The sequence below is a fragment of the Branchiostoma lanceolatum genome, chromosome 10 (genome assembly GCF_035083965.1).
Source record: "Branchiostoma lanceolatum isolate klBraLanc5 chromosome 10, klBraLanc5.hap2, whole genome shotgun sequence".
NCBI classification, from domain to species: Eukaryota; Metazoa; Chordata; class Leptocardii; order Amphioxiformes; family Branchiostomatidae; genus Branchiostoma; species Branchiostoma lanceolatum.
The window spans coordinates 7710062-7723410 of record NC_089731.1 but is presented as its reverse complement, the minus strand read 5'-3'; the positions used below and the strand labels follow the sequence as shown (position 1 = coordinate 7723410).

The following is a 13349-nucleotide window of genomic DNA, read 5'->3' as shown; positions in this document are numbered from 1 at the left end:
CGTTCACTCACCTGTTAACTAGCGGGGTCACTCGGGAAGGATTGGTAATAATAGATACATGGGGTGGGAGGGGGGTAGCCTCCACCAGTCTCTGCGGGTCGCTGGGAAAATAGTAGAAATTGGCCAAATAGAGTCAATTGTATGAAGGGAGTAGGCTACGGAGAGAGGGTCAAATATGCAGCGCATGGAAATTTTATCCTCCGTGGCCAAAGTCCCCCGGCAAATGTTATCTCCCTAGCCGACGCTGTTAGTCTGGTAGAGACTAGGAGGGGGGCGTCGTTGACTCACCTGTTAATTAGCGAGGTCACTTGGGAATTAAGGGCAGGCAACGATTGGCTGAGAGGAGGGCATCGTGAATACGTAGGGACTAGGAAAGAGATGTTGCTTGTAAAAGTTCCATTCGTAACCATGCACAACAACACCTGTTAACTAGCGGGGTCACTTGGGAAGGATAGGCAATGACGGGTACGTGGAATGGGGTGGGGTGGATGAGTTGCAGGTAATAGATCTACCAAAAACAACTTACAAGTGACCGCGACCAACAACAAATAATCGGCGTGACCAATGAGATTTAAGAGATGACAGGGACGGGGTGCATCCCGCTAAGTTAATAGTTTCATCGGCTTCTCTAACTGCTCACCCGTCAAATCCAAACACACCCCTCTAGCAGATGCCATACGGTCCACAAGTCGGTGTTAGGACAACTTCATTCAGCCAAATTCACCATCGATGTTGTTGCTGTTGCGAATAGAGTTTTTACAAAGTGACCATGTCTTTGAAAGTTCCGTTAAGTGTTACCTTTACTGACACAACAAAAATACAGATAAAATTCTAAAATAAAGATTATTCAGAGTTCTTGTTCTTCAAATGGTAGGTATTTGGAAATGCAAAACTCTATGTACACGAATACACAGAAAGGAATGAAACAATTATAGCCTAGAAGGCATATGAGTAAAATAATTTATGTCATGATCAGAACTACAACCATAGAATGAGTTTTTACTATCGCCACTGGAGGGAAATACTATATATGTTTCACATGATGATCAAGCTACGGATGTATATATGATCTTTGAACAGCCTGCTGTACGTCCAACTGAGGCCATATGGTAAAGTTTTGATTCTCCTGTGACTTCTAACCGTTGTCTTGGTGGCAGAATAATAGATTACTGGTACCGCTTGTTAACCTCTCACTGTGAACACAGTCTGACTGTAAAAATGATCATAATCTCCTCCATTCGCCAGGCGAATTTTGCATCTCATGATGGGAAACTGTTGATGTCATCTGTGAAAGAGACCGTTTCTCTTTTTCTTCTGGAAAAATACTCATTCTGTTCGTTAATTTGTCTTTTCTGTGAAACGATGGATTGATAACTTGTCAGGTCAGCCTGATCTGAATAGTGTGATAGTCACTAATACACATGAATCAGCGAAATAACCATCATGGTGACGTGATCTCCCATAATACAGTAGGTTCTGATTTGCAAACATCACGAGCAACATCCTGCATTGTATGACGCCGACCGAATCCCTAGCCTCCTTTGCAGACGTCTTGGAGCGCCGGCGTTGTATTTTTCGGGCGCAATACTCCCTCTGCCAGCATTAGAGAACCTTGGCCCATGTTGAAAGTCGCGAATCAGTGCTCCCACCAATGATAAACGCCGGCGCTCCCAGAAATCTGCGAAGGAGGCTACCTAATCCCCAACACGCTCCGCCTGTCCGCCCTGTGACCACACCGTGAGAAAAGTAAACCCCGCCACACGACCAAACAGTAGCGTGCCACGCGCGTCCGCGTCGTGTTGATGATAAACCACGGCATACCAATCACAGACCCAGATTTATATTACCTTTCTACTGATAAGGGTTAAAACAACCTGCTGTGTTCTTATCATATCTACCGCACATATTTGCTGACCATCGGACTGTGTTAGCTTTTCCCACGGCATACATCAGGACCAGAGTCCAAACGCCAACAGATCAGAGATAATGAGACCCGGTAGAAACAAGAATGCTTTATCGGTATATCATATGCATCATGTCTACTAAATGAGAAAATGAACTTTTATGTATAAAATGGCTCTACTAAATGAGAAAATGAACTTTTATGTACAAAATGGCCTTGATGCACACATCTACGAACTAAGGTTAATCTATTTTGAAAAGATGCGAGACTAATGATTGTTTTGTTTCTATGGACTTCAAGGGAAGACTTTTGACCTGCAAAAATGGAGGGCACGTTTGATCATGACGTCACGGTTACCTGGGTGACGCGACTGCATGTCTACGAAGCGCTTTCATGGGAGCGCATCAGAATGTCGTTTTAGAATATCTTTAAATTTGATGGTCAGTCTTCATAGTGTTCTCAATTTTTGTGTGTTAGTAAATCTCAAAATGACTTTTCCCAGCCAACACAAACGGGCATAGTTGTGGTTTAGACACGATGTCTCGTGTTTAGTGTCATATTCTGATTTTTTGCATATATTTTTTGGGGCAGTCTAGCCACCAGTCCACTCCTATAAGTATAACATATAGAAGAACTCAGAGTTAAACATCGAAATCAGCGAGTTTCACATCCAAGCAGATCCTGAGAAAGAAAATCATAACAATTCAATGGCTTAGTATCATCAGAAAAACATGGCCGCGAGAAAAATTCCTTCAAGACCCCCTCCCCTCAAGATCTGCATGGACATCATCCTCTGGCGTGTGTGCGGTCTGACACGCAGTCGCGAGGCACGCGCTCTTGGCGCCGTTGGCTCGTGCCTGTTTTAAAAAAAAACAGTCGAAACTCACAGTACATAAAAACACTGTAACTTTGTAAACACTCCAGGTGCTCACAACAAAGACACAGGTGTTCACACCAAAGAGACGCACAGACGTCAGTTGAGGTCGTGAACCATGAATGGCAGGTGTGCAACCTTAAGGGCACGTCAATCACATGGTTCTTTCCAAACGTCATGACGTAGCTAGCAAAACTGGTTCTCTTGTTTGCGGCAAATGATTCGGAAAGTAGACACATCTTTATTGACTTGTCATGTTGTGGTGCGTCCATTATGTTTGTGTTTTGGTACAATAGTAAAGCTATTTAAATTTCCCACGCGGAAAGGAATATTTTTCATTGTCAAACACTACGGTAACTTATCTATCAATTGAGGTTGCGGATTTTGACGAATAAACTGATTTTACTTTGCAGTTGTCTGTTGTTAGATATATTTTAACTAGTCATAAGTCCTTTTATCACAACGTGTTTTATCCATCACACCAACCATTTCAAGAATTTGGATCCATGGCTTTTTTCAATTCATTTAGCTTAAACGCTCTAAACGTGTTAGATATTTCTTTGCCATTACGCATTACCAGAAACCCCAATTCAGTTTTGTGCTGCGCATATTTCTACAAATAAACCATTACTTTACCTTATTTCACTTAATACTTTAATTATTCGTAAGTCGATGTTACTGCGACGCTTCTCTATAAATCGAGAACTTGATACTACTACTACAGCTGTTTCTACCTGACAACAAGGCTAAAATTAGCGCATGGACGACTACTTCAGAAGAAGGGGTAAATGTTGATGTCAGGCACGAGTCGTCGTGCCTCCGTCCCCGCCCGGCGCGCGCCGAACACACGGACCTTGGAACGTCCCGATCGTGGGAAAAACCAACAAAACGTGAGACCAGCCCCCTTCCTATCGTCCAACCACTTCAACTAATCAATATCCGCCATAGTTTATCAGGTTATGAATACATGGTTATCAGTGTTCTGATTTATCATTTATCGCATCTGTTGGCCGTGTTATTGAAACAGGGCTAGATTTCAACATTCCAAACATATTTTCATGTTACGTGGTAGTCCTCTCTACTTTTCTAATGTCATCCGTCAAATAATGCTTAACATACAAAGCTACATGGCAACTAAACGTTTTGAGTTATACATTTATGTGTCCCTCTTCTAATTCCCCTTGGGCGGGAGTTCAGTGGACTTACGTATAGACTCATTGTATCTCTTAACATGGATGTGTTTCATTGTCTTAATATCGTATTTTCCATACTGTACAAGTGCCGTAAGTAACTTGAGTCCGCCGTCACTTTGTCTTGTCCCTTTTGTATGTGTCATGTTTTGTGAATTAAGGAAAAGCACTTCTTGAATAACATTCACAAGTAACGTCATAGTGGAAGCTGAATCGCTTCTCGTTTTTCCAGACATAAAACATATGTTTTGAAAGTTTTCGACGAAGTTTTACGACTTGCGTCAAAAAGGTGTTCTATCAAGCAAAAGAGTTTAAAACCACTTGAAACTGGAGATAAGGTGTGCAGGTGTGTTTCAATTTGGCAATATATTCAGTAGGTTGAAAACCCAAGTCTTAAAATATGTTTCAGTTGTTCAGGAAAGTCTTAAGATAGAGAGTAATTAAATTGAGGATATCATACTAGCTTACTGTCTGTGTGACCTCTATTATTCAAAGAAAATAAGTGGGCGCAAACCGACGCGCAGTCCAATGAGATACCCTGAAAAGTTTGAAACAAAAGCTTCTTTCTTACGTTTGCTGTCACGACAAAGGGATACGACAAGTATGATTATAGAGAAGGTGACATTTGTTATCACAACATGGGGATAGACATGACTGTGGGATGTAATCTTTGTCGAGGAATTTTGCAAAAATAATGCTACTTGAGTTCTTCCCCAAAAAGATGGCGTTCTATGTGATTGTATACTGTTTTCAGGCACAATTAGATGATAAACTATGGTCTTCACACCTTCCTTTGTCACATGAGAAGACAACAAGGTGTTGTGGACAGGTTTTCGTGAAAAATGAGCCCAATTATAGATACCGCGCCCGTACGGTTTGTCGCGAGGGTGCCATAAAACTGAGCGGTTGGCCCACCCTGAACAGGTGGGTGAGAATGGACTTTTGATGACCATACTTACGTTTCTCCACACCTGTCTTAATAAACAACAGAAAAGTTTCTGCTCTTTCAAAAAAGCACATTTTACGGAAGCTACGTGGCTAATAGAAAGCATGATGCAAGTTTCGATATATAAGGTCGCAATGTGCAGTTAGACAACAACTCTACTTCTCTGTCAGATATAAAAGAAGCCTGTACTGTACAGTATGGTACACGTAATGTCTGTAATTAGGATGTTCGGCGAGCACATATGTCAAAGTGTCGAAGTTGATTACTTCTTTTGTGTAGAATTTATTCAGATCTCTCCACAGGGTGTCATAAAAACGACTTATTTAACCTTTTGACCGAACAAGAAATGGGATACTTGGAAAACAAGAGCGATTATATATAGATTAACTTCCTTAAAATCTTTTGACTGCGCTCCTCTATTCAAATCCCGATTTGGGGACTATTTTCAAAGTGACTCAATAGTAGTGACTGCTGTACCATCAGACTGATTTACTAACTAAATTTAGAAACATCACAATTATTTTGTTCCGATTCTTGGCTGTTTTACAAACATGTTATTGTACATTAAAAAAAACGTAAATTCTCCGCAACTATTATACTAAACATATGAATATAGCAAATGTAATTTCAAAGTATCGTGAGAACGGTTTGCTGAACGTGATCAGATGAAATACGCAAGTGACCTGTTTTAAAACATGCAAAATATCATATGAAGTCCTCGGAAAGTGTGAAGGCACAGAGGAATTCTAACCAATAGTACACTCCATAATTAGCAACGGTGGCGTTTTTTCTACCTACTTCTTTAGAACTAATGCTGAAGCATATACGACCAAGAGAGAACCTCGCAGAAATGGCCGACACCAAATATGGCTATGCTCAGTTGCCGATATTTCACAGCGCTAGTTAGCTTTCTATTGGCTTGGACCATGCATGGGAACAAACTCTGAGGGAAACGGGCAGAATGAGAATCACAGGCATGTCGGACTCTGTGGTGAGGAACATTTGTGAGTCCGACCCACTAGAAGCTACACAAAGGAGGGTCAGGTGCACATAATGTGGGGCGTTCATAACTTCTCCACAATAGGGAAGGGTAGAATCAAAGCACCAACAACACAGACTTGATTAGAAACCACTACACAAAGGGCAGGGAACCACAGAGCTGGGTTAGTCTGAGGGCAGAAGGTGCTGTGTTTGGAAGCAGAGGTCAAATATTTCACAAAGGAGTTTACTTAACCTCAGATTCAATTGGACTGGAGACCTGACTGTGGAGCGTGAGTTCTGGGGTTTGGCCACGCGAACTGTTGGAGAGCGGACAAAACGGCGGCACGGGGACAAAACATACAGGGAAATGTAAATCTCCGTTGCATAAGAATGAAGGAATCTACGATAAGTTATTTTCCTTACTTGTCCTTATCACTAATGTATATCAATTGATGTTTTAAGAAACAAACATACCCTGTACTGTACAGCATTATTGTGAAAAACATTCATCTTATTTCAATACCGAATTATTATTCTTCAATCAATAATTTACCTTGTTTTGTTGCAAGTACAGATAAAGATACAGAAGCAAAAGCTATAATCAGATGGCCGTGTATAAGGAAATAGATCAGTATCAATGACATGATATGGAGTGGGAAGAGGCCAGAATCGGTCCTGAATGAAATCTGACACCGGAACATCTTGAATTAAACCTTTTCTTCCACAGACAAGTAGTTTTGAAACCCTTTATGTTCCTGTCGGGACAAAACATGAACCCGGGAGAGGAAAGGGCATGGAGTGATGATTGCTACTCTAAGCATCAAAGCAGAAAAACATTAGATAACAATAAAACAGCTGCAACTAAACGTACCATAGGATTTGGACTTGTTTAGCATCCTGTAAAAGTGGACTTTTTGGACCATACGTATGCACAGCTATCAAATCGTAGCACAGCGTCATCTAGTGACTGCATCTGAATTGCAGCTACCTCCCTGCTCATCAATAAGGGCGATGTTCTACTCACCGAATACCCTTTTATAAAGCATCTCTATTCTCCAATTGATGAGTTAAGTAAGCGGTGACGCCATGATATAACATTGTGCTTATCTAGCAACATGTATTTATATACTGTAAATGCAGAAATGCCCACGGTGGTTTTATGTTCGCGGTTTTAGCGGCGACCATTTTACCGCGAACTTAAAGCCACCGCAAACATTTTTGTCCAATACTGTAGCAGTGTGTAACTATGGCGCTGCCGCGAACGTAAAACCACCGCGAGCACTCCATTTTCGCCTTAGCGCGAAATAAAAACCACGCAAACTTAGATGTATTTACAGTATATACCGCCCAAGTATCGACGTAGGTGAGTCAACAGTATCACAGCGCCACCTAGCAACGTGTCTTGAAATGCAGCTATTGTGAGCTGCACCAGTTGACACTATTGGTAATGATTACGGTAACATGAAAACCTCAAAACATCTTTATTCTCCCATGTGCAGGTATAGGTTCATATCTTGGGCCAACTCAGAATACTTTCCCTGAACAAAGTCTTCCTTCGATAGCCATTTCTTAATTTTCTTTTAAATGACCAAGGTATTCCAAAACATGCAATGTGAAAAAAACACTTTAGAAGCTGGCCCATACATTTCAATAGTGCTACTTGGCTAGCCTAACAACGCTCACTATCTACAGCTCCTCGTGTACGGGCGTGGCGCAGGTGTCTCCCGCCCAGCCGGTGTAACAGCGGCACGAGACGCCCTCCCTCCCCGGCTGGAGTTCTATCTGCTGAAAATACTCCAACACCTCGTCATTCGGCCCGGCCTTCTCCTGGATGGAAGAGAGAACGATCATAATCAGTACTGTTTATCTACATCGATATCCCATTATAAGTACTTTCATCACGGTTTAAGCCTAAAATGTTACATCTTATTACATACACCTAATAAGGCATCTCACGAGTGCGCGTGTGCGAATGATGCATTGTGGTCTATGTCAAAGTTCAAGATCCATACACTCAGTAAGAAAATCCCATTTATCTAGACGTTTTGCAACACGATGTATTGCATCACTCGTGAGATGGCTTACTATGTATATGTGATATGATGTAACATTTTTGTTTTGTCTAAGGCTACACCAAGTAATTTTTATGGATGACGTCCTTTAGAGACCCTAAATCTAATGCGAGAGCGCGAAAAAAAAACAAGAAGGGCCGAAAAAAACAAGACGCCTAGATTTGAAATATAATAGTCGACGACACATGTTAGGGCACAAATTGAATGAGATAACACGGTGTAACAACTAAGAATTCTTTAATTCATCATGAAAACAGCAATAATTTGAATAAATCAGTTGAAGTTGAACAGCAGCTGTTGTCATTTCCATATCCCATTGAATTTGCAGGCCTGCAGAAACATATCAAAAAGGAACTCTTTGGTCATAGTGTAAGGAAGCGGGATTTTTTTTTCTGGGAACAGACCAAAATCAATGCGCGCGCGGACGTCATCCATAAAAATTACTTGGTGTAGCCTAATGTCCGCCTACCCCCTTGTTCCAACCGCAAATTTGAAACAACAGCGAACACTCCATTTCTACCTACCGCGAAATGAAATCCCCGCGAACACTCCATTTTCTCCCTGACGCAAAATCAAATCCCCGCTAACATTTCCAAATTTACAGTACCTCCTCGTCCTCTGCTTGGAAGAACGGAGCGTCCTCTTCTTCATCCAGCGCAGCAAGCTCTTCCGGGGTCAGCTGGGTTATATCCGGGAAGTCCTCCACCTGCAGGGCCTGAGCCTGCTCCAGCCCGCCCGCGCCCTGCATCATCTCGTGACTGATGGCCGTCTCGTAATTAGTCACACATCTGGAACAGGGTAACGTTAGAATATCATTTCGAATCCTTATTTCAGGCACTAAACCTAAAAAATATTTACATTACCAAGGCAACTATATACGTAAAAACAGACTATAAGATATAGTACATTCCGTGTGTGTGTGTGGGTGTCACGGTGCGCGCGCGTGTGTTTGTGTGTGTCAAGTTGTGTACTTGTGTATGTGTATGCGTGTGTGTGTGCGTGTGTGTATGTGTGTGTGTGTATGTGTGTGTGTGTGTGCGCGCGCGCGCGTGTGAGTGTGTGTGTGTTTGTTTGTACGCATTTATGCACATATTAGTTCCCAATAGCAATAATTTAATAACCACGACGCATTACACAAGTACCGTACCTGCCGTGCCCGCTGCACTCCCTCTCCCCACACTCCGCAGCTGTAGCCGTTATCTTCCTGGCGTACGGACCGAACACAGTCCGGACATACTCCTCCAGTTTCAGACACTTCTCCTTCAGAGGAGAAAAATGTAAAAGTGTCCAAATTACGTACGTTCTTTACATTAATCTTCAAACAAATTCTATATACGCAAGTCAAACCTGTCCATAGTGGCACATAACTTTCTGTGCAGTGTTAGTGTTTCGACTGTGCTCCTCTATTAAAATCCATCAAAATCCCGATTTTGGAATTAATGTGACTAATAATCAGAAAACTTAAAGAATATGGTCACTTTAGACTAGACAGTTGGTCACTACAAACTTATGATCAAGTTCAGAATATTTATGATATGACAAGTGAAGTTGTAAGAAGACTTATTATATGACAAGTGAAGTTGTAAGAAGACTTATGATATGACAAGTGAAGATGTAAGAAGACTTATGATATGACAAGTGAAGTTGTGAGATGACTTATATCATTACCTTACTGTTGACGTCAAAGGAAGCCCCCCAGATGACGACTCCGGCCGAACCCAAGCCTGCGATCTCACCGATAGAATGAACCAAGTCAGCCTGCGATGAAGAAAGGTATTCAGATATCATGTTGTCAAGCTACTCAATTACAGTATTGTCAAGTACAGTAAGGGCATCATTACTAATAATAATCACTTTATACATTTAAACAGTAACTACGTTTACAGTAACTACTATGGTGGGGTAACGTTACCTTACGTTTGCTACGAAAATGGCAGTATTGGACGGTTAAGCCTCGGTTACACATAGACGAACATGGCTCCCGACCACTAGCCAACCAAGGTCGGCGGTAGGTTGGGAGCAGTCTGACCAGTTTTAGATTAAGAGTCAAATTTCACTTCAAACACAGCCTGACCACTAAAGACTTACTCCCAACCACCAATCAACCGATAGCCAACGCATTTCCGACCTCTTGTCCACAGCCGAATGTTGGGGGAAGACTTGGAGGCCATGTTCGGTCATGTGTAACCGGGGCTTTGCACTTATTGTTTTGTGAAGTGAGTAGAAGGACAAGGTAACCACCAACTTATGTCTTAAGTTGAAAGCAGACGTTTTCTCACCTGAGTGATATATTCTATTTCTTCTCGGTACCTGAAGAAAATATAAGAACAAGAAATTAAATCATATTAATACAATTCACTACGACTAAGTTTCTCTATTAATAAAACTACCAAAAAATTGCAGAATCAAAGATTTGACAGATAGTTGCATTGGATATATACGTCATAGACGTTCAGTCCTATTCTCCTCTCACTCACTCACTCACTCACTCACTCACTCACTCACTCACTCACTCACTCACTCACTCACTCACTCACTCATTCACTCACTCACTCACCTACCTGAGCCACATGTATGGATATATCGGTATGTCCTGCCCCTGCCTGGACTCCATGACTCGGAAGGCCTCGGTGACTCGGCCCCGGACGAACTGCTCGGTGTTGACCATGTTCTTGAACATGTAGGTGACGTAGACGGACGGGTACAGTCCTGTACTGCCCTCCCACATCCACGCTAGTCTGTCGTTCTGGTCCTTAATTTTCTAGAACACAGGAGAAGTTTCAGACTTTAGATTCTTTTTGTTTTCATAACAGATGTATCAGCACTTTGCAAATATATTGAACGTAACAAACCAAAGTGTCTTGCATCAGTTGAGGGGAAAAGAACTTTTCGTAGTCTTACCTATACAAAAACAACATTGAGAACGCTTTTGCGGTGATATGAATGACATTGGCTTATTCAAAGCCCGTAGTGTTAGTTTCAATCGATATACAACAAAGTGACAACATTTATCTACATCAATGAAATGTGACGAAGTGTTTCTCAGCTCAACATTTTAAATGATACAGAGACATTTAAATAAAGTTAACTTTAAGCTTTATTTTCAACTTGTAGACAAACGTAAAGTGAAATTTCACACGTCGTTCGATATGCCTTTCTGTAAACACCATGGTACCTTTGTGAAAGTTATATATTTCTGTGATAAATGAACATAGATAATATGTATACCTTTCATATCTTGCGGTGATATATGAATATACAGAGTAAGTATACGTTTCATATCTTCGTTTCAAAATGCATCACATTCTCAGTGTTTTTCCAGATTTTGAGTTGTCGAAAACAACTGAAGTGAACCTACTTGCGGACAGCAGTACGTTTTCCCCTTCCTGCTCCGGATACTCCCCGGACTGTTGTAGCTGTCCGGGAACAGATAGAACCCCCAGAACCCTCCTGGCCGCAGGCTCTTCGCCAAGGTCAATGTCTCCTCCATCAGGGCTCTAGCGGCGGTCTCGTACTCTTCCTTGGCCTTGGCTTTCACCTCTTTCTTAGAAAGATCAGGATGTCTTGACTTGACGAGCTCCTCGGACTGTTTTCTGTAGATGTCCTGTGTTATTTGAAAAGAACAAGTTTACCGCGGACTAAGTAGGTAGGCAGGTAGTTTACCAGTGATGCGTTAATGATATTCTACAAAAGGTATATGTCAAATGAACCCAACTTATCATAAGGACCGTTTCAAGGGCCTATACAGATAAAGCCATTTCCTCTATATGGCAAACATGCAATCATAGTAAAAAGGAAATTTTGCCACAGCCCTGTATACTCGAGGGGTGAGAGTGGAGGGGACTGTGGCAAATTTTATTGAGAGCATGTTGGACCTTGAGTCTACCCAGGCCTCGAGATCGTCAGAACTCGGTTGCCATGGAAAGAGTCTGGCATCCAGCCTATTCAGTGTCTATTTCTCGACCTTTTTGCCAAAGTTTCTCTCAAACAGCGGTCTCCACGACTCCCAGTCGATGACAGCCAACCCTTGGTAGTCGGCATCAGGCGTGAGACGGGCGATGTCGTCTGCGACTTTCTCTTTGTGTTCGGCCAAATCTACGGTCTGTGTAACAAAACAAATAGACGGAGAGGAAAATGTTACATAGCACCCAAGGATTCGACTGAAACGACCAAACGATCTGTTTTAAACAAATCTTACTATCCCTTTTTGGGTCAATTTTTTTTAATTTTGTCATGGGCTTCCTCTGCATTATGAAATGTTTTGATAGTTGAGACCAATTAACAAGTACACCACAATTCAAGGTATAAAAGTAGTGTTCTAAATAGCGCCCTTGAATGACTAACAAACTTCACTCTAAAGACCATATCGTCATTTTGCCTTCATTTTAAGACTGATGGGATGTCTTTTCCCTATTCAAATACGTTCGGAATATCTTCATTCTGCGCTATTCTGTGTGATTGAATACCATATACATGCTTAAACGAACGGATTGAGTATGACCTTTTGTGTCAAGGTCATCGGTAGAAAGTATTCTCACCTGTGGCAGGCCGCCATGGATCGCCTGTTCTAGATGATACTCATGATAAGCCGGGCACATTCCCAGTTTCTTCTCGTAGAACAGAGATATGTACGGCCCCATGAAGGCCTCTCCCGGGTTAACCACGATGTCGTATTGTCCCAGGTTGAGATCAACTCTAGAAGAATCATTTAGAAAGGCCTTTTAACGTTAAGACTTTCAACGGTTGGCTGAACAAAGGTTATAGGGCGTCTACTTACATAGTTGTAGATGAAACGTCTGCTCAAAAACAATTTACCACTACCATTCCAGTGCGGCGTAGGCATTAAATGAAGGACAACATATAAGAGAAAAACGTCAAAACTGTTGATTCGTAAGCTACAATGTAATTGTGTGATTTGAACTTACCCAAATTTTGTTTTGCATGTCCTGCTTGGTACGTTCCAGACGACATTGAAGGGTCTTTCCGGAAGAGATGGCCCCGCGAGGCACAATGTTGACAGGCTCACCGTCAATAGTGCAAGGGTTGCGGGGCTGGAGGCTATTGTATATGCCAACATGTTTGTGTAAGGAAGAGAAACACACAGCCGAATACCATGCAGTAGTAGCCTACTTGCACTACTGGTCCGCCCACTTTTTTTTATCCACCTCAGCGAGCTCCAAGTGAATACCTGCAGTTTACATGCATTTCAGTAGATGTCGCTTCTATGGCATCTCTGTACATGTCGGTAAGGCTACCTACGAGGTGTTCTATGGCAGCCGCCTGTCTGGATTTGTTACAGGACAACAGCTAACACTGGACAATGAGCAGTTATATTTAAGTGGCACAAGGAATCAACCATTATCTCAAGGTTCGGTTTAAAGTT

The 13349-nt window shown here is 42.0% G+C and overlaps 1 protein-coding gene across 1 annotated transcript; it reads right to left on the bottom strand.

Moving 5' to 3' along the window:
* Positions 1 to 7358: 7358 nt before the first annotated feature.
* LOC136442874 (hyaluronidase-1-like) lies at positions 7359 to 13286 on the bottom strand. The gene is made up of 10 exons (XM_066439881.1): positions 12892 to 13286; positions 12505 to 12661; positions 11931 to 12068; positions 11325 to 11570; positions 10528 to 10727; positions 10246 to 10276; positions 9635 to 9724; positions 9114 to 9226; positions 8574 to 8754; positions 7359 to 7721 (listed from the first exon to the last, which is right to left on the bottom strand). The coding sequence occupies exons 1-10, from the start codon at positions 13041 to 13043 to the stop codon at positions 7581 to 7583; spliced, it is 1449 nt and encodes a 482-aa protein (XP_066295978.1). The 5' UTR covers positions 13044 to 13286; the 3' UTR covers positions 7359 to 7580.
* Between the last annotated feature and the right edge of the window lie 63 nt (positions 13287 to 13349).

What these genes read in the sequence shown, in the direction of transcription:
- LOC136442874 (XM_066439881.1), bottom strand. Translation starts at nt 13,043, where the DNA reads ATGTTGGCATATACAATAGCCTCCAGCCCCGCAACCCTTGCACTATTG. An exon ending in TCCATGGCGGCCTGCCACAG is followed by an intron (nt 12,069 to 12,504) that starts GTGAGAATACTT and finishes TTTGTTACACAG; the next exon opens with ACCGTAGATTTGGCCGAACA. An exon ending in AAATAGAATATATCACTCAG is followed by an intron (nt 9,725 to 10,245) that starts GTGAGAAAACGT and finishes TCTTCATCGCAG; the next exon opens with GCTGACTTGGTTCATTCTAT.